The sequence below is a fragment of the Ovis aries genome, chromosome 8 (assembly GCF_016772045.2).
Source record: "Ovis aries strain OAR_USU_Benz2616 breed Rambouillet chromosome 8, ARS-UI_Ramb_v3.0, whole genome shotgun sequence".
Lineage (NCBI taxonomy): Eukaryota > Metazoa > Chordata > Mammalia > Artiodactyla > Bovidae > Ovis > Ovis aries.
This window is the reverse complement of record NC_056061.1, coordinates 75644046-75666246: the sequence shown is the minus strand read 5'-3', so window position 1 is coordinate 75666246 and position 22201 is coordinate 75644046. Positions and strand designations below refer to the sequence as shown.

General features: G+C 42.9%; 1 protein-coding gene across 3 annotated transcripts in view; it reads right to left on the bottom strand.

Moving 5' to 3' along the window:
- The window catches only part of PLEKHG1 (pleckstrin homology and RhoGEF domain containing G1), a 254209-nt gene that overhangs the window by 106700 nt on the left and 125308 nt on the right, over positions 1–22201 (bottom strand). For 2 of the 3 annotated variants that reach the window (XM_042253622.2, XM_027972556.3), the window contains exon 3: positions 262–767. In XM_042253622.2, the coding sequence (XP_042109556.2) occupies positions 262–767 (506 nt within the window). Of the gene's footprint in view, positions 1–261; positions 768–12417; positions 12563–22201 lie in introns of those variants that run through there. The other variant, XM_042253623.1, reaches the window with a different exon arrangement.

Sequence of the window (22201 nt, the reverse complement as noted above, 5' to 3'; positions counted from 1 at the left end):
AGGCACTGCTATCATCATGCTTACTCCCAACACGTAATGGATTCACGAATGCAAACACTGAGGATCTTAACCCAGTGATAATAGCCCTAGGGCTTCCTCTTAAGTGATGATCTGTTTAAACATTTACACCATCTCTGCCTCTCAGGAGACAGCGGGCTTCCTAAGAAGCCCTTTGTTGCAAGCCCTTCCTTGCCCTTTATTTCGAGAGGATATTGATCCTGCAGGACAAACTTTAAACATCCCCCCCACAGTGCATCTTACCTCTACGATGCTCTTTAAATCTTGCACGTAAGTCCGTTCGGTCTCCAGAATTTCCTGTACAACTCTGTCCACATAGAGCAGCTTGGGGCTGGTGGCCGATTCGGCCTCCGTTTTGGTCGCCCCGTTGGCTTCCACTCTGCGCTGTGCCCGGGGCTGCCTCTCGCCGCCCTCGTCTGTGCTCTGCTGCCCGGCCGCACGGTCCGTCTGCAGCTCGCTGCTGGAAAACGGCCTGGCTGGCATCAGCTCCAGTTTTATGGCCCCTGCTTCCTTATCCTGAGGAAACAAGCCCAGGTGGCTGCTTGAAACTAAGGTCATTCGGCTGCCGAAGGAACCATGGCTGTCCCGGGAGGAAGCCGAGGACGACGTGGAGCCGAAGCTGACCGGGCGGTCACTGTCGGAGAGCTCCATGGCCCCGAGGTCCCCGGAGCAGGAGTGCCTGGCTGTGGTTCTGAGATATGGAGCTTGTGTTACAGCTGACCGCACTTCACGACGCAACTGGTGCGCATCTATACACGTGAAGAAAAATAAAGAAACGGACAAGATAAGCAAGATAGGCAAGTATTTAAAATTAGAGCGAACAGAAAAGGTTTGAAGGTGCTTAAAACCTAGCTCAAGGGACACGGTCAAAAGCAAAAAGCACGCTAGGTATAGACGGAAATGCAAAGATACCCATGGGACGTTGAATGGCAAAGGCGGAGTTTTTAAAGCGTTGCGGGAATTGCGTCAGACTTAAAAGCCTTTGGGCTTCCCTGATGGCTCCCTCAGTAAAGCGTCTGCTCGCAATGCGGGAGACCCGGGTTCGATTCCTGCGTTGGGAAAGTCCCCTGGAGAAGGAAAAGCAATCCACTCCAGCATCCTTGTTTGGAAAATCCCATGGACGGAGGAGCCTGATAGACTACAGTCCATGGGGTCGCAAAGAGTCGGACACGACTGAGCGACTTCACTTCACTAAAAGCCTTTGGTGCTACCTTAGACCTACTTTTTTTTTTTTTTTCAGTCTGCTTTTTACCAAGACGACAATGCCATGTGCAAGTGCTTTAACACTTGAAAAGCACTGCGCCTGGCCTCAAAGTATGAGCACCTGAGGATAGAGCGATTAGTCCAGATTTACTAAATCAAGGCTCAGCGCTCAGGGCACAAGGAATCTACAGCTTCAACAAGCACCAAGGGGATGCTTATGTATTTAAAAAACAAACAAACAACCCCCCCCACATCCTATGTTTTATTAGATTAATAAAATATTTATTAATATTGAAATATTAGAGTATTTTGAGAACCACTGTTCTAGATTTTGAGTATTCTACTACAATTCCACAAAACTTTACCAACCTGGAAACTCCACTACTTAATGATGCTGACAATTTTACACTTTACTTGTATATAGCATTAAAGAAAGTGTTCCGTGGACAATAATTCTCCAGTACTGGACAAGAAAACTCAAAATATTGAGACCCACATCCTCTTTAAAACTTAATCATCCTATCACAACATTTCTCTAAATCGCTTCTCGAAAGCGGGCTTTCCATTTGCTGTGTACATGGGGTTACACTGTTACAGCGTATATCTGATGAACTACTACTTTCCATGTGTCCAGGGAGATAACATGACAGTGTGACCATATGCAATTAAATAATAAACATCAGAACTGTTTCTAAAGAAATAGGGCTGTTAGTATTTAGAAAAGGGAATAAGAAGAGAAAATTTAAAGCCTGTAGCACTTAAATCTTGGGTTCAAAACAGGCCCCGTATGGAATTTAAACTTTCAGAAGCTATTCAGACAAAACACAAAGTTCCAGTCTTCTTCATTTGTAAGGCAGGATCTGCACTTTATCCCCCTAGTAATGTGATCCCAAGTTTATAGAAGCAAAATGCCTTGCAATAGGTGTGACTGATAAAGAAATCTGCTTCATTTCAAACCCCCAAATCCATGTTTCCAGACCTTGTTAGAAAAACAGGAGAGTGAAACTCAGGTATGGAAGGTTGTAATAAGACAAACACAATAACAAGAATATAGATCAATGACAGTCTTTTCAAAAGGAACGTGAATTTGGTTTGACTCAATAATAAAGATCATCAAACAGCTGGTACCAATATTTCTAGAATATAAAAGAACCCATCAAGTCTGTATCCTTTAACATTCAGACTTTTCTTGGTGGTTTAGGAAAGTGAAGTCACTCAGTCATGTCCAATTCTTTGCAACCCCATGGACTGTAGCCCACCAGGATCCTGTGTCCTTTGGGATTTTCCAGGCAAGAGTACTGGAGTGGGTTGCCATTTCCTTCTCCAGGGGATCTTTCCGACCCAGGGATCAAACCCAGATCTCTTGCATTGTAGGCAGACGCTTTATCTTCTGAGCCGCCAGGGAAGTCCTCTTGGTGGTTTATATTCACGGCAAATATTAGCGTTAAGAGTGGACTGCAAATAGTAAAACTATGAATATAAAATAAAGGAACTAACTTGGATCAACAAGAAGGCATGGTAAGAAACATGTAGGAAATGAGTAAATTACCAGTATAACCACTACCACATGGTATATTTCCCACAATTTTTTAAAAGCTTTTGCGATATTCTTTCTGCTTTCTCTGTAACAACTTTATGGCCTATAAAATTGGGATTGGTTATAGTAGTTAAAATGTACTTGTGTAAAAAATCCTGGGCCAACTTGAATGTTGGAAAATCCAAGAAACAGCCAGGCACTTAGGGGTGTTTGCAGCAAAGGATGCTTACTCATGTTTGGGACTGGTGTTAAGAAAGTCCTGGGCAGGGCTTTCCTGGTGGGTCAGTGCTTAAGAATCCACCTGCCAATGCAGGGGACACAGGTTTGATTCCTGGTCTGGGAAGATCCCACATGCCGCTGGGCAGCTAAGCCCACAAGCCACAGCTATTGAAGCCTGCACACCCTAGAGCCTGTGCTCAAGAGAAGTCGTTGCAATGAGAAGCCCAAGCGTGGCGACTAGAGAGTAGTTCCAGTTCTGTGCAACTAGCGAAAATCCTGTGCACAGCAATAAAGACCAGCACAGCCATGAATAAACAAATAACTTTTTTTTTAAAAAAAGAAAGTCCTGGGTAGTTAAGATTAGGAGCAGACATACACTGGCATCTATCAAAACCATAAGGTTGATGTCCCTTTCTGGAATGGGTGCTGACTTGGGAAGTACATAAGGATTCTTTAAGGTCCCAAAAGGCCAATGAGACCGTGTTGTTGTCGTTGTTCAGTTGCCCAGTCCTGTTTGACTCTTTGCAACCCCATGGACTGCAGCATGCCAGGCCTTCCTGCCCCTCACCATCTCCTGGAGTTTGCCCAGGTTCATGTTCATTGCATCAGTGATGCCGTCCAGCCATCTCATCCTCCCTTTCCAGATGCTCTGATTTTCAGATAGAGTAGTATCCACCTTCCTCCCCAACTTCTGTTTGGTCCTAAGTCATAGTCTCATTTGAGAAAACCATATTTGATAGTTACATAACTCTTGGGAAATATTCATTATCAGGATGGTGATAAATGAACACAACAGAGAGACTCATGTTTTGTTTTACTTACTTCCACTGGAAGTTAGCCAGCCAGTATTGGGACTGAGAATCCACTTTGGGCCTACTAGGGCTGCTAGTGTCTTTCATACTTTCAAAGGCAGGAGAAAGTGGGACAAGAAACTCAAGTCAACAGGGTTCACTTCATGGATGAATCTTACATGGCAACATGAACTGGACCCTAGCAAGGAAGACTTCATTTGTTTCAATACCAGGCCACGTTCTCTAGGACACTGAATCAGCCTATTCAGACTGCCAACCAGACATTTTGTAAAATAGAATATATGAGGTATTTGGAGTGCTAGTATTTAGCCAAACTTACGGCCCCAAATTAAATACCTTCCAAAATTACTAATGACAGAAGTGAAACCTTTAAAGCTAGGTCATTTAATGGCATATAATAGGAGACTGCAGGTGGATAACAATGTTTATGCTGATTCACTGCTTAGAAGATAATTATAGTTTTCTCACATAAGGAAATGTTCTTCATAAAAATTGTCTAGTCTTGCTCTCACTGCCTTCAAAATAATTTCAGATTTCCACCCTCTCTGGCTTATTCTTCCTAATACAATTAATCAATTATTAATATTTATCTCCAGAGCTACATTGTTCAACATAGTAGCCAGTAGCCACATGTGACTATTGAGTGCTTGAATTGCAGCTCATCCAAACTGAGATGTGCTACAAGTGTGAAATACACGCTCACTTCCAGACAATGAAGAATCTGCCTGCAATGTAGGAGACCTGGATTCCATCCTTGGGTCGGAAAGATCCCCTGGAGAAAGGAATGGCAACCCACTCCAGTATTCCTGCCTGGAGAATTCCACGGACAGAGGAGCCTGGCAGGCTACAGTCCATGGGGTTGCAAAGAATGGGACATGACTGAGCAACTAACACTATTTTAAATATTATATATATTAAATATTTAAACTTAACTTCCGTATCAATCTTTGTCCCAATAATAGTGAATGAAAAGGTATGTACAGTTTGCAGTTTATCTTTTTTTACTCTGTTCGTTAATAGACAATATTGTTATGAGTTCGCAGCAACAGCATTTGGAGACAAGTGCTGTGTACTAGATATTGGGGTGGCTGGTTTCCCATGATAAACTGAAACACCCAAAGAGAAAACTGAAGAGCAAGAAAGCTTTATCCTCTGCTGTGCATGAAAGATGTTAGCACCTATGTTAACACTTGGGTAATTTGTTGCTTTGCTTTGCTTTCCTTCTCAAAACCTGTTTTTCTTACCAAATCTCAAACGCAGGGCTAATAAAATAGCAACTTAGGAGAACTTGCCAGTTGTTGCTAATGGCCTATGTCAGTGGCTCTTTTGACCATGAAAACCCTAAATAAGCTGATTTTCCCAGCTCGAGGGCCTTGGTTCATCTGACCCTTGGTAAACCTGGAGATGGAGGTGGGGGCAGGGGTGGGGGTGGGGCTTGACGCTTACAACCAGCAGTACTGTAGTCTAAAGCCATCAACATAAAAATATTCCTTCTTGTGCCATCCTCAATAAAATGAACAATATGGCTGTCCGGCTCCCATATGTTTTGCTTCATGGCAAATCTCTAATTTTTTTTTAGCAGAAAGAGCTCAAATTCCTTGGCCTTTCTTTGTTTGCTCCTCAAACCTCCATTATTTTAATTGCCCTCCTTTGGAATGTCACTGCCAGAATCAAAAGTAGTACTTCTTGGCTCTAACTTGCCTCTGAGGCTGATTTAAGGGGGAAGCAGAACTTTCATTGGCAGGAAAAGTCCAGGCTTCTCTGACCATATTTTCATGCTACATGGGGAACCCATGGGGTCATAACCGACCACGCCCTGTCACCAGACCCCAGGAGAGCTTTACAAGGCAAGGGAGGGCTATATGCGCAGCGAGGGAGGAGGGGTGATCAGGGTTTTCAAATTCTGCTCATGGCTATTCTAGACTTTAAATACTTAATTGGAGTTCCTTGGCAGGACAGTCATGGACATCGAGAGGATGTGTAGTGCTCAGGATCAATGATAAAATTATGTTCCTTATGATACCGTCTGTGAAGAGGAGGAAACAGAGGGAATAAAGCAGGAAATTACTCTATCAACCAGAAAAATTCATTTAATACCCAGTGAGTCTTCAGTAGAGCCTAAAGTTGTAAACTGATTTCATGATTCAAAACACACACACATTTTTAAGAGTCAAAGTTATAAAAGGTACTCATTTATATGTTTCAAAGATAGTACCAAGTATTTGAGGAATCCTCCTTTACCCATCTCTGAGATAATAGTGGAGGGCTCAATAGATAAAAGCCACTGGATCTCAATGTGAATTTCTACTTCTTGGTTTTCTAAAATAACATGATTCTGTATTATTAATAATAGCAGATCCAGGACTACAACTAAACCTGTTCTTTGCTGCTCTGAGTGTTCAATCCAGGGAACATGGTTTTCATTCTTATTTGTAGCTGTCTGGTAATAAAGAGGTAAAAAAAAAAAAAAATCTTCTTACCATGTTAATTTCTGTTTTGACCAATGTACTCTGGTAATGCAAGATGTGAGGACTGGGGGAAGCTGGTTGAAGGGTGTATAGAAACTCCAAACTAGCTTAGCAAATTTTCTGTAAGTTTAAACGTTTTCTAAAATAAATAATTAAAAAAGATCTTATTACTGCTGAAGAGTCAGTAAAGCAAAGTTTGGATAAGAAAGTCAAGGATAGGAAGGGGTGCTTTGCAAAAATGTTCTTGTTCAAACAAGAGGTGAGGGGTTGAAAGAGGATCAAAAAATTCTTTGAACTATAAAGTCTGCTACTAAATATTCAGATCACTTACTAATTGATTCCTGTGTTAGTCAGCGAAAACTGAGAAGTACAGTGGCTCCTGCAGTTAGGCAAGAATTGAGTTGTAATAGATACTCTTAATTAACGCAGCTAGTACATTGGCTAAATTGCCTTAGCTAAGTGGTGACTCCAGAATTTCTACATTTGAGGGCACAGGTATGTCAGTTTGGTTAAATGAGGGCCTAAGGGAGAATGAGGAGAAGGGATAGTTAGGGAGCTTTGGCTGAACAGATACACACTGCTATATTTAAAATGGATAACCAACAAGGCCATGCAGTATAGCTCAATGTCATATGGCAGCCTGGATGGGAGAGGAGTTTGAGGAAGAATGGATACATGTATATGTAAGGCTGAGCCCCTTTGTTGTCCACCTGAAACTGTCACAACTTTGTTAACTGGCTATCAGTTCAGCTCAGTTCAGTTGCCCAGTCGTGTCCAACTCTTTGCTGCCATGGACGGCAGCACGCCAGGCCTCCCTGTCCATTACCAACTCCCGGAGCTTGCTCAAACTCAAGTGCATTGAGCCAGTGTTGCCATCCAACCATCTCATCCTCTGTCATAATCTTTCCCAGCTTCAGGGTCTTTTCTAATGAGTCAGTTCTTTGCATCCGGTGGCCAAAGTATTGGAGTTTCAGCTTCAGCACCAGTCCTTCCAATGAATATTCTGGACTGATTTCCTTCAGAATGGACTGGTTGGATCTCATTGCAGTCCAAGGGACTCTCAAGAGTCTTCTCCAACACCATAGTTCAAAAGCATCAATTCTTTGGCACTTAGCTTTCTTTGGCTCAGAGGGTAAGTCATCTGCCTTCAATGCAGGTAGATCTGGGTTTGATCCCAGGGTCAGGAAGATCCTCTGGAGAAGGAAATGGCAACCCACTCCAGTACCTTTGCCCGGAAAATCCCATCGACAGAGGAGCCCAGCAGGCTACAGTCCATGGGGTCACAAAGAGTCGGACACGACTGAGCGATTTCACTTCACTTTAGCTTTCTTTATAGTCCAACTCTCACATCCATACATGACTATTGGAAAACCATCACTTTGACTAGACAGACCTTTGTTGGCAAGGTAATGTCTCTGCTTTTTAATATGCTGTCTAGGTTTCTCGGCAGAAGTCACCATTTGCAGTGATTTTGGAGCCCAAGAAAATAAAGTCTGTCACTGTTTGCATCATTTCCCCATCTATTTGCCGTGAAGTGATGGGACCGGATGCCATGATCTTACTTTTCTGAATGCTGAGTTTTAAGCCAGCTTTTTCACTCTCTTCTTTCACTTTCATCAAGACTCTTTAGTTCTTCTTCGTTTTCTGCCATAAGGGTGGTGTCATCTGCATATCTGAGGTTATTGATATTTCTCCCAGCAATCTTGATTCCCAGCCTGACATTTCGCGTGATATACTCTGCATGTAAGCTAAATAAGCAGGGTAACAATATACAGCCTCTACGTACTTCTTTCCTGATTTGGAACCAGTCTGTTTTTCCATATCCAGCTCTAACTGTTGCTTCTTGACCTGCATACAGATTTCTCAGGAGGGAGGTAGGGTGGTCTTGAAGAATTTTCCACAGTTTGTTGTGATCCACACAGTCAAATGCTTTGGCGTATTCAATAAAGCAGAAGTAGCACAGAGTTGGACACGACTGAAGCGACTTAGCAGCAGCAGCAGCAGATGTCTTTCTGGAACTCTCTTGCTTTTTTGATGATCCAGCAGATGTTGGCAATCTGATCTCTGGTTCCTCTGATGGGATAAATCCAGCTTGAACATCTAGAAGTTTATGGTTCATGTACTGTTAAAGCCTGGCTTGAAGAATTTTGAGCACTACTTTGCTAGCGTGTGAGATGAATGCAATTGTTCGGTAGTTTGAACATTCTTTGGCATTGCCTTTCTTTGGGATTGGAATGAAAACTGACCTTTTCCAGTCCTGTGGCCACTGCTGAGTTTTCCAAATTTGCTAGCATATTGAGTGCAACACTTTAACAGCATCATCTTTTAGGATTTGAAATAGCTCAACTGGAATTCCATCATCTCCACTAGCTTTGTTCGTAGTGATTCCCCTAAGGCCCACTTGACTTCCCATTCCAGGATGTCTGGCTCTAGGTAGTGATCACACCATCGTGGTTATATGGGTCGTGAAGATCTTTTTTGTATAGTTATTTTGTGTATTCTTGCCTCCTCTTCTTAATATCGTCTCCTTCTGTTAGGTCCATACCATTTCTGTCCTTTATTGTGCCCATCTTTGCATGGAATATTCCCTTGGTATCTCTAATTTTCTTGACGAGATCACTAGTTTTTCCCATTCTATTGTTTTCCTCTATTTCTTTACGTTGGTCACTGAGGAATGCTTTCTTATTTCTCCTTGCTGTTCTGTGCATTCAAATGGGTATATCTTTCCTTTTCTCCTTTGCCTTTCGCTTCTCTTCTTTTCTCAGCTATTTGTAAGTCCTCCTCAGACAACCATTTTGCCTTACCCCAATAGAAAACATAAAGTTAAAAAAAAAAGAGGACCTAGGGGACCTTAAGGCTTTTTTTTTTTCATCTTTATTATCTGCTTTGGAAGATCAATTAGTGTGGGAGGTGATGGTGATGACAACAGGGTTAAAGCAGGGTTAAAATGTCGTTGTCACTTTCAGGGGGACTGGCAGTTGTCCACAAAAACCCACTCCCCTTCTTCCTTAGTGAACAAAGTTTCTGCTGAGCACACTTTCCAGACTCCCTGCCATTAGATGTGGTCTTGTGGTCACGTTCTCACCAGTGGAAAAGACACATGCCCCTCTGGTGGTCCATTTTTCCAGCATCAGACATTATTCCTCCACATCCTTCCCCTTCCCACTGGGACCCAGATGTGGCAGGGGACCCTGCCCAAGCCATGAACATGACCCCAAAGCCCTAGAGTATGGCAGAGCATGAAGACAGAAGGGCCTTGCAATAAGAGCGTCTGGATATGCCCTGAGCCACCATATAAAAAAAGTCTGGTTATCCTGAAGCTGACGTGCTGGAGAAATCATGGAATGAGACCACATGGATATGCAGAGAGAAGCTGAAGGGACCCTGGCTGATCTGGCCCCTAGAGACTGGGTGTTTCTGGCCCAGGCACCAGACGGTATGAAAGAACAGCCTTAGAGATGACCCCAGCCCTGTCATATCTGGCTGCAATATCAGGAGACCCTGAGCCAGAACCACCTGGCAGAGCCTCTCCTGAACTCCTGACTCACATAAACCTTGAAAGATTAGAAATGATTGTTGTTGTTCCAAACCGCTAGGCTCTGGGGTGATTTGTAATGCAGCAAGAGATAACCCGAACAGCCTCTATTATAACAGATCAGCCTTACCATATATGCCAGGTCTTTAACTCTATGACAATTATCCTTTAAAAACAAAACAAAACACACATGTCCCTCCCCTTGACCCTACACACAAAGCCTCACAGTTCATTCACATGTGTCATTACTTTTGGAACATTTTATGGATGGGAAACAAAGATAGGTTAGGTTACATCATGCTCAAAGTTGAACTGTGAATCAGAGACTATGGTTTCTTATTTCTGGCCCGTTAGTTCTGATACTTGGTTCAGACAGTAAAGAATCTGCCTGCAATGTGGGAGACCTGGGTTTGATCCCTGGGTTGGAAAGATCCCCTAGAGGAGGGCATGGCAACCCACTCCAATATTCTTGCCTGGAGAATCCCCATGGACAGAGGAGCCTGGCAGGCTACAGTCATGGGGTTACAAAGAGTCAGACGATTGAGCTGCTAAGTATCGCACACATAGCATAGATTCACAGAGTAGGGCAGAAAAAGAGCTTAGAGATCAGGAAATGATGCACTAAATGTAAGCTACTTGTATAAAGTGCACAATACAAATGTGCCAATAGTGTGTGTGTGTGTGTGTGTGTGTGTGTGTGTAGGAATGAATGAATACATGCCCAACTGCATGTACAGAAAGAGCTCAGTGGACCAGCCAAAAATCAAGTTATAGGCGTCTCTCCTATAGAGGATTTGCATTTGTGCCCTGGCTCTGTACCATGGAGGTTTGTATTGCAATTTTTTTTTTTTTGGCTGTACTGCTGCTTGGCATTGGAATCTTAGTTCCCTGACCAGGGATTGAATCCTCACCCCTGCAGTGGAAGCATGGAATCATAACCACTGGACCGCCAGAGAAGTCACTGTATTGCAGCCTTTGAGTCTGTGGTTTCCTCACTTGTTAATGGGGCGGCTGGACTAGCTGACTTCCCCAGGTCCCATCCGACTGCAGGGATGCAGTCCCAGCCCTGAAATAAACACCAAGTTGCATGGATACCACACCTGCATGGTCCATTCCTAGCTGGAATCACAGGACAAGCAGCAACCACAAAATAGCAATTTTCTTCTACATTCTACTAATGCCAGGTCTTCAATAATGAAATATATATATCACTGACTTGGTTAAAGGCTAAAAAACGTCTATTTTTTTCACTTAGACTAAATCACAATCTATGCTCTGGCTTCTTTTTTGTTTCTGTGGAAATATCAGTCTCAAGGCAGTAAAGCAACAATGATAGCTGTTTGCACAGGTTCCCTCTGCACTGAGCATGCTCAGTTTCCAAAACATCTCTGCTCACTTGAGAGGCAGGATTAGGTTAAATAACATTTCTTAAAGAAAAAGGAGGAGGAAGGAGAAGGAGAAACCCAAGTAACTAACAATAGCACTCTGAGAAAATAAACCATCCATAAAGCACACTAAACATGTTCTCAGAGGAAAAAAGAGGAGGAAGAGAATTCAAAGCGTCTAACAATAGAGATCTGAGTAAATAAATCCATCTAGAAAGTACCATATAAAACTATTGAATGTCATGCCCTTTCAAATCCTTAAGGGCAGAAAATGGTCATACTAGACAGTTGAGTAAAATGGGTGGTTTATAAAACATAAGTAGAAAGTGATCCTAAATTTGAATTAAAAATGCCACTTATTTATTATCCACATTAGAAAAATGATTCAAAAGATGCAGAATACAATATTGACCTTGGTTTTATAAAGTAGGAGAATGGATGGTTTTTCCTCTGATATTTACCTCCTAATACTACTTTTCCTCAATGTGTACCACTTTTATAATCTGCAAAAGTTATTTAAAGAAACTAAAAATCACAACATCAGTGTAACAAATATTTAAGTATTTTCAATTAAAAGAATTAATTTCTACATTCATATGATTAATGAAAAGGAATGCCAAATATATACATCTTCTCTCAAATATATTAGTATCACTAAATTAAAATAAAAAAAAACAAAATAAAAGTCAGACTCAACTGTGCAAAAGCATTGACTACAATCCATGCCTTTTTCTCTCCAATTATTCCTCCTAACAAAAGAATGTCTTACCAATAAGCACTCAACATGGAAACTGCATTTACTCCGTCAACTTTGGTGACCACTAGACTCAGACTAGATTCCATCACGACAGTTGCTAAGTATAAAGCTTGCAAACATTATTTTGTTCCCCAGCTTAACCTGCGTGAACCTCATAAAGAAAGCACATGAAAATACTCAGCAGTCACTGCACGAAACACTTAGGTTTTACTTTTCTCCCCAGAGTCACCAACATCAAGCTCTTTCGATTATTTCAACCTAACTTTAAGGGGAGATCAAATTCAAACCAAAACAAGACAAAAACCTTTGAAGGCAGACTGCAGTTCGGAGGGAGGAAAAAAAAAATCACCTTCTAGATTAATTCTTATTATTGGAGAACTCTTTTCAGTCCATAGCAGTAATAACAGAACACTTGTAATATGTTCAAGCGAGCAGTTGGTCCTGCGCAGTGTGGTGGAGAAAATCTCCACGACAGTTTCTCACCGAGGCGGTTGGGCTCGGCTGCTCCAGCAGGAAGGACCAAGGGTGTCGAGCATCGGTTCCCCAGACACATCCACGTTTGCACCTACCTGGGCTCTGCCCAGGCGGAGCCACATCGTCTGACTTCAGCTGATGCACTGACCTCACTGGGAGCTCAGTCAGGTAAAACCAGAAGCCTTTACTAGTCTGTGCAGCTCCTTCCGCAGAAATATTGCATGAGTCAGCTTTTATCTCTCAAAACCCAACACACAAAGGCTTTACAAAAACCTGATTGGCAACTTTCTCCCTGCCTTTTTCCCCCTGGTGTGCAGACCACAGACTTCAGCATCACTAAGAGCCTTAAATGAAACATGACATCATTCAATTGAGAAACAGGACAATAGACACCACTGTGGGTAACTTGAAAATGCACACTTCGCTGAGCAACACCCTGCCACTGACATTCTTTTGTGAACATCAAATACAACCCACACTCGCCTACAGCTGCTCAGGCTCTACCTTCCTGGCTCCAGCCACCGTTCTCATTAAACTCCACAAAAGCATCAAGACCTCGGAGCTCTGCTATTTTCAAGTGCATCCCCCAACTTTTAAGTCTGTTTCAAAGGAAGTGGACACATATCTCCCATAAGTTTTAAAGTGAAGTTTCGTGGTGGGGGTGGGGCAGAGAATAACACACGGTTGGCAGAAGTTTGAATCCTTAGTTTCTCTTAAGGAGAGAATGAATACAGTGTCAAGTAAGCAAGGTTACACAAGAATACATTTAAGCTTGAGTATTTTAAAAACAGTACTGAGAAATCTATCTGAAGACAAATAGCTAAAATGTAAACTTACAGGCATTTCTTAGACAAACAGTTCAGTTCTGTGATTTTATATTCATAAATACTAAGTAGTGAAGAGACAGAAGGATCTAACTCGCACACTTCAGTAGGAAAGAACTTCTAATTATTTTGGGTTTCCATTTCCCTAAGGCTACCCATCTTTCTCAAAATGCTACATCTATTTTTATATCAAGATTCAAAAGTTCATATTTGAGAAAGATATTGAGTTCTTTAGATGAAGGTCTTCAGAAGTACAAAAATGTTCTTGAAAACTGATACCACTGCACCGTGGAGCTAAAACTCAAGGTTTGGATTACGCCCATGTATAGATACCTAAAACTAAACTACTTCAGAGCATCAAAATCCTTTAAATAGAAGTTCCATTTAAAGCATTCATTTGTGGTTATGAAAAATAACATTAGCTGATCATCTTTAATATAGCTATTTTTATCATACCTATTAAGTGATTTTAAACTAACAACATAATAGGATAATTTGTTTTAATGCCCGTTTCCTCTCAAATAAAGCTGAACATATACAGGGTTACTTCAGTGGGCCATTCTGATGGAAATTTATCAGTCAGTTCAGAAGACAACTTGGAATGATCCGCTTCCCCCCCAAATTTATCAGTTTGATGGAAATCACTGATGCTAAAAGAGCAGTTTGAGAGGAAGGGCCCTCCCTGGGCTGTTTGGACTCTCTTAACCCTCTGTCTGTCCTCCACGGTGACCTCTGTTGCCCTCCAAAATGATGTCCACCCTACCTGTGTCCAAGTTCTCTTTTTCTGCCTAATTAAGAGTCAGTTGAAATGTTATGAGCCTCATCTCACCTTCCACAACCACTCCAGTCCACTGCTCTTTCCATCCGTTAAATGACTGTTTATTACACTTAGAGAGTCACATGGTCTTATGTTTATTTTCTAATCATCTCTGTCCTACCCTGGATTATTAATTTAGAGAGAAAGGAAGCTTCCTATGCTGTAGATTTGATATTCATGTGGGAGACACAGAAATCTACGCTCAGGCATGGGATGGGATGGGATGGTATATGCAGAGGCTCTTGGCTTCTTCTTTTTGGCCATGCTATATAGCATGTGGGATCTTAGTTTCCTAACCAGGGATCAAATCCTAGTCCCTTACACTGGAAGATGGATTCTTAACCACTGGACCACCAGGCGAAGTCCTTGCCCTATTGTCTTGCCACTAGACTTTTGTCCATGCAACAAAATTAATCCCAAGACAAGTAAAAGGCACAAATACTAGTATCCTAGTATACTAGAACTGTGGTGGTGGAGAAGACTCTTGAGAATCCCTTGGACAGCAAGGAGATAAAAACTAGTCAATCCTTAAGGAAATCAACCTGAATATTCATTGGAAGGACTGGTGCTGAAGCTAAAGTCCTAATACTTTAGCCACCTGTTGCAAAGAAATATTGGAAAAAGACCCTGATGCTGGGAAGATTGAGGGCAGGAGGAGAAGGGGGCGACAGAGGATGAGATGGTTGGATGGCATCACCAACTCAATTGATATGAGTTTGAGCAAACTCTGGGAGATGGTGAAGGACAGGGAAGCCTTGTGTGCTGCAGTCCACAGGACTGCAAAGAGTTGGACACAACTTAGTGACTGAAGAACAACAAGGTAGAAAAAACACTCTCACTGGGATGCAGCTCTTATTAATTCCCTTGCAACTCTGGTTATGGGCAGCTCGGAAGCCATTCGCGGTGTCCTTGCCAGGAGTGGAGACCCAGGGGTAGGAGAGCAGGGCATGCCTGCAGCCAGCAGGACACACACCAGCCAGCAAGCCAAGCAAAGGCCAGTCTTGTGGCCTAACTGGAGGAGAACCAGAAAGCCCTGTTACTTAAAAACATCCTTTCCCAGAATCAGTCTGCCAGTCCACTAAGAGAAACCAGTTCTTTTTGGTTGGGACCTCTCTGGCAGTCCAGTGGTTAAGACTTCACCTTCCAACGCAGGGAGTGTGGGTTCAATCCTGGGTCGGGGAGCTAAGATCCTATATACGTTGCAACCAAAAGAAACCAAAACATAAAATGGAAACAATATTGTAACAAATTCATCAAAAACTGTAAAAATCGTCCATATTAAAAAAAAAAAATTTTTTTTAAATTCTTTTTGGTTTCAGGTAAAAGTTGTCTGTTAAAACTCTAATGTTCCCTGGGAAGGGTTACTGAGTCAGTGCCACAGTGGCGTCACAAGCCTGAACCTCCTTCTGGGATCCATGCAGGTCTTTCAGGAAGGAGGCAGGAAGGGGGTTGGGAGGCAGGGCTGGGAGACTGCGGGAAGGAAGTGCAGATAACACGCAGCTCTGGGGACTCGATAGGGTCTGACCTAGTGGACACGCTTTGCTGACTTTGCAGCCAGGCAACAGCTCCAAGAAGCTGAGCAATGAAGGATGAAAGAACAGCCTGGAAAAAGAAGGAAGGGCAGAGACACGCACACATTCTTCAGATTCAAGGGAAGATTTTGCCTCATATCATCCATACTGGGTAAGGCAGGTTTAAACAATCATCTTACATTTTCAGATACAAAGGTGCTAGAAGTTATAAGGAAGTATTTCAAACCACAACTAATATTTTATATATTGAGCATAACAGTTTAAAAGCTGGATGCCAGGAGACCTATTTATTTTATGATATCGCCACTGTGACATTTCCCCAGACAAATGGTAAAACCAACCATTTACTAACGCTCAGGCCACTGACAAAACAGCCTTAATATATACCTCTGTGTTTGTGCTCAGTCATGTCCAACTCTGCGACCTCATGGACGCAGACCGTCAGGCTTGCAGGCTCCTCTGTCCATGGAATTTTCCAGGCAAGAATACTGGAGTGGGCTGCCATTTCCTACTCCAAATAAATATATATTTTTAGTCTATTAGAACTTTTTTCTTTGGAAGAAAAAGGCATGAAATTACATTTTCTAGGCTCATGCCATAGAATAAATGTGCTAAACATTAACGTCAGTTTCATGCCAACAGGTATCATGTGTCTCACTGATGTCCCTTAGGATGATGACCTTCCTCATGAAAGTGAGATATCATGTACTAACACCCTTCTACCTTGCAGGCTTTGCTTATTAAATATCTATACACACTATTTCAAGCTACTCTCCACCCAGAAAATGTCACCAGCTATAAACTGCCTCGCTACTGTGATATAAACCAAACTGTTAAACAAACAAAAGAGCTAACCTGTTTTTTCTTTTTCAAGGACTATTTTAACAGTGAAATAACTTTAATGATAAGCAACTTTGTCTTCACAAATTTAAGAAGCGTTTACCCGCAGCAAAAGACATAGGTTTAAGGCAGACGAAAGCCCTCAAGTCAAGGGGATATTAAATGAAAGGAGTACTTTTTGTTAATCCTGGAGTATTGAATCTAACTATAAATAATCAATAGTTACAGATAGAGATGTGTGCTCAGTCATGTCTGACTCTTCGTGACCCCATAGACTGTAGCCCACCAGGCTCCTCTGTCCATGGAATTTTCCAGGCAAGTATATTGGAGTGGTTTAGCCATTTCCTCCTCCAGGGGATCCTCCTGACCAGGGATCGAACCTGCATCTCCTGCACTGGCAGGTGGATTCTTTACCACTCGCTCCACCTGAAAAGCCTAATCAATTGTTACCAGTACTCAAATTATACAACTGAAAATATAATTTCTCATCCTCTGTTGCACAAAAATGTCCTTACTGAGGCATAATGGTAGAACTTTAGCAAACAAACAACAAACTCACAACACTTTGTCCTGGCTCACCCTTACCTTGCCTATCAAGTTGCAGTTCACCTTCTCCATCATATACCAGTTCGCCATGGAAACCAACCGAGGGGGCCTGGAAGGACACACATCCCAGGGACTCTAAAGTCGTGTTGTTTCAGGAGTTCCTCCATGGGCTCTCTCTGTCCCTGTGATAATCATTAGCTCTGTATTTCACTCTGTTCTTTTATTAGGATATTTTGGTCTTTACTGTCCAGAGATGATGAAATCAAGGCTTGGTTATTTCTGAACTGAACAATTTTTAGATATCAAGCAAGCAATATGTTACAAATGGTCTTTTGCTTTCAATACTAATCAGTCCCATCTTTAAGGACACCACGGGAGGACTCGCTGTGCTAAGCACAATGAGCTAATTATCCCCCTAAGAATGCAGACTGTTTCCAGACACATTTTTCTCTGGGAGATAACGCACATCTAATCCATTCATAATGAAAGGCATTCAGCACAATCTATACTTTTGAAAATACTCTTTCAAAAAATGTACTTGAACTTCTAGAAGGGGCTTGGAGACTCTTTTGAAATCCTGCAGCAGTATTTTCCAAAATAATAATTAAAACAAAACTCTATTATAGTTGCAGAGTGACAACCATGGAGGTTCATAACCTTTATGTGAGCTTGCAAAACCATTTCACATTCTGGCAGAGAAGAGAGAGGCAGCCCCCTTGGCCAGGCTTCCTCTGACAGCTCCAAGAGGATGGAGTGATGGGCAGGGCTCAGCTGGACATCTCCAGTTGCACCCCCATCCTGCAGACTCCAAGATAGTGGGTTCAGAGCGATACTTCTCAAAAGTAATAGTGGCGAGGACATAAGCTTGCCAAGGAGATACGGACAAGACACCCACGGTGGCTATGAATCATCTTTGAGCTCATTCTGAATCTGCGCCCCAGGAGCTGCCACCCTTTAAAATCACCACCATCAGTCTTCTTCTTTAATCTTGAGGCTACCTTCAACATCACAGTGGCTGAAAGCTGAACCTCTAGGTGTATGATCCGAGAGCAAACGGATTTGTCCAGGGGAAGGCTATTTAACTTCCAGAACTGAAGTGGAGTGGTTAGAGCTTCTATTTCTTTGGCCTCCTGAACCAATTCTCAGGGACAATCCTAATTCAGGCAGAAATTTGTAAAAGGCCAAGTACAGAGTCCACTCCAGGAAGGCAGAACTTACTTCTCTCTGTTAACAGAGTTGAGATGGCTTATTACTCTCTAGGTTTTTATTTATTTGTTTATTTGTTTGTTTTAAACCAAAGAAAGCAATGAGGCTGCCATCTTAGTTATGGTATTACAATGGTCTCAAAACGCCCGTTTGTTGATGTGTGTCCTGGCGTTTGCCTTTCAGAACTTCGGCACACATAGCAATGACCTGTTGACCATCTCCCTTCAAACCTTCTCTCTACATTAACTAAGAGCAGCCACCACTGACTCAGCCTCGCTAACCAGGTACCTAGTTAATGCCAGGTTCCACACTCAGCTCAGTGAATGGACGTGGCTTTGCCTTCTGGAAGCTCCTGTCTGGCAAGACTGCACAAGCATCAGATAAACAATGACAAGCGTGACGAGCATGATGAAGCAACAGCTCAGATGTAACAAGAACTGTGTCCATAACATTTGCTCTATTTTCCTAAACTGGTCTCTCCCACTGTTTTCAAGCTGCCATTCAAGTAATATGAAAAGCTGATAGTAACTTCACACTGACAGCAACATCAAGCTGATTGAGGCTGCCTGCACTCATATTTCCCTTTCAATCTTAGAGAGCGAGTGCCGTTGGACTCATCTTTCATCTTATATTTAATTACTTGGTATCCAAGCTGAGTGCCAAACTTGCTGAGAGTTTTTATGCGTCTAAACACTTGCCTAATTCCCAGTTCCCACAGAGGTACGTGAAGTAACTTGTTTATGTTAATAGAACAAAGGAAAGGAAATAGGCCTGTCTGTTAGGCTACAGGGTTAATCTTAATTAGGCCAAGAAACAAGTGTCACCAAATTTACTTTGGTTTATTCTGAATAAAAAATTTTAAGTCCTTTACCAGTATTAGATGAAAGAAAAAAGAAAAAAAGAGAGAGAGAGAAAGGAGAAAAAGCCAGCACATTTATATGAGCTGCTGTAGAAGAGGTGGGATGAAATGGTGGTGGTGGGGGGAATTCCCTCACTATCCACTGTGATCTAGACTCTACTTTAAAGAAGTATTTATTTAAATAAATAAATAAATGAATGAATAGGTTTAATTTAAAGTAAAATTGAAAAATAAAATAAAAATTTATATGAAAGTGATTCCCTGTGGGCAGACTCTCCCCCACCCCCATTTTCCCATTTTTTTTCCACCCGCCCTACTCCCTGCTGGCTGGCTTCCAGTTGGGTTTGGCTGACAGTAGACACCAGTATTATGAGCAGGAGGAGAAGGAAAGAGACGCTTTTCTGTCTACGCCCTGGCTGATGAAGCATCTGGGGTTTAGCAGTGGCTGCAGCCAAGACACCCTGGTCTCCACGGTTCCAGCTCTCATGGGGCTCTCCTAACTCTTCCTTGTTCCCTGAGCCATCGGAGTCACTGTGGGTTATCCCTGAGGACAGTGGCTCAGGTTTCCTGCCGTTGATGGGATCTCTGGGCGCCACACATTCCGTGCTGGCTCCCACGGCCACACCACCGTCCATGGAGCAGCCCCTTCATTAACCTCTCATTTGAACCAGCCGAGTGAATCCAGTTTCCTACCAGGACCCCGCTGATCCAGTTTCACACTGACCCCAGACTCTCTGGTCTGAAAAGCTGATAGCAGTTCAATTTCACATGCTTAGTTCACATGTTTGACCACAGCTTTTCACTAGGCGGTTTACTGCCCAATTTTCAGCCCTTTTTTGATTGACTGGCTGCTTGATTGAGGTCAAAGGAATAAACAATTAGAATCTATTCTGTGCTAGAAATAGATTCTGAATTTGATATTTACTGATATATTTAACTCAACAGGTATTTATTGAGCAGCTACTATGTGTCAGGCCCTGTATAAGCGCTAAAGACACAGTGAAGAAAATGCGTAATCACCCCTAACTTCCTGCAGTTTCTTTGTGATTAGGGGCTAGCTGGACGAAAATCCCGTGATAACAGTGTTTCAATACTGGAAAGGTACTTTGAGCTTTTGGATAGCTCAGTTGGTAAAGAATCTGCCTGCAATGCAGGAGATCCCGGTTCGACTCCTGGGTCAGGAAGATCCCCTGGAGAAGGGATAGGCTACCCACTCCAGTATTCTTGGGCTTCCCTTGTGGCTCAGCTGGTAAATAAAGAATCTGCCTGCAATGTGGGAGACTTGAGTTCGATCCCTGGGTTGGGCAGATCCCCTGGAGAAGGAAAAGGCTACCTACTCCAGTATTTTGGCCTGGAGAATTCCATGGACTGTATAGCCCATGGAGTCACAAAGAGTCAGACACGACTGAGCAACTTTCACTTTTCACTTGCAATCTAACTCCTTATCTGGTATTTGAATGATCACTTACAATAGCTCACCAAGTATGCCCAGTCTCTGCTCGAAGACTGTTAGTAACTAGACACTGACCCCTGCTCAGATAGTCTATCACACTTTAGGCAAGCTAGTCTTTATTAAAGTTGTCTAATCATCAAAGTATTTTCTCCCATGGAGAAGTTCTTCAAGGACCACTACAGGAAAACAAGTTAGATCACACCTCACTTCCATCTTGAAGTTTGTTAATTATTTGAGATGCCATCAGGTCCCCCATTCATACTTGCCCCTTCATTCAAATATTTATTGAATAACTGCCCTAAGTGATTCCTGGAGGCATGGTTCAAGGGGTAGGGGTAGGGAGTTGCCCCTCATGCCATGGGGAGTATGGGAGAGTGCTGAACCCCAGGAACACCTGCTTCAGGTGTCTCAAGATCTTGCTTTCCGGCAGCTTCCACCAAAAGGTTTTCAGGATCTCGAAAAATCCTCATGCCACTCACCATTGTAAAAAATCCTGCAAAGACACCACTTTTAGAGAAAGCCTTTTGGGAAAGAAATGTTCTTCTATATCAGATGCAGCAATAGTGCTCTGTTCTGTTGAGCACAGAGTGTGACTGGGGGACAGACACTGAGCCATCACACGGACCAGTGTTCCTTCTACCTGAGATTGGATTCTGCAGAGAAGGTATACAGGGGCAGCGGCTATGAAAACGTAGCTTGGTCCAAGGGGAGCAAGCCTAGTTTGGCGGGGGAGGTCAGAGAAGGCTCCCCATGAGAGGAGTGTGTGAATTGACATTTGAAAGCTGAGAGGAAAGAAAGCTGGGGGAAGCCAAGCCAACAGACGAGACTGTCCTGGTCATTTTACTTCCCTTAAACGTAGACGGCTGGTGTACCTGGCATTACGCCCACGGTGACCACTCGACCTAGATTTTTCTCTGGGCGATCTTGTTTGCAAATATCCTACTGCATACCACAGTTAATAACTATGTTTACTGAAACTCTGCCCCCTTATTAAAGAATCTTCTATTTCCTTCTCTACTCTGGGGTAACCCACCTTCTAATCTGCACACATCAGCCTCCCTCTTCAGGGCTTTTCCTTTACTCCCTCCACACACTGGGCAGAGCCACTTGGGCAGTAACCATGACTGTTCTTGTGCAACCACTTGGATGGGGCCCCTTAGAAGGTGTGGTTACAGTAAATCACAACTTAAATGTCCCTGCCTGTTCAGATGAAAATGAACATCAAAGGAGGCCAAAGGGGAGAAGTGGTCACAAAAGGACAGCTTGGAGGAGGGGCCACCCCACTCCACTGCGGTGCTACTTCTAGGGGGTTTAGGGACTGACCCTGCACAGGTGAGCCTTGAGTACAGCTCAGGACCACTTGTTCACCTATTCCGGGACACCCAAAGCCAGGGATGACTTCTTGGTACCACTGTAGCTCCAAACATAAGACATCTGCTTAGGAATCTGCACATTCTTTTGTTCTGTTCTGTTCAGTCGCTAAGTGGTGTCTGACGCTTTGAGATCCCCTGGACTGCAGCACACCAGGCTTCCCTGTCCTTCACTATCTCCCAGAGTTTGGCCCAATTCATGTCCATTGTGTCGGTGGTGTAATCTAACCATCTCATCCTCTGCCACCCTCTTCTCCTATTGCCTTCAAACTTTCCCAGCATCAGGAAAAATTTTTCAGTGAGTTGACTCTTTGCATCTGGTGGTCAAAGTATTGTAGCTTCAGCT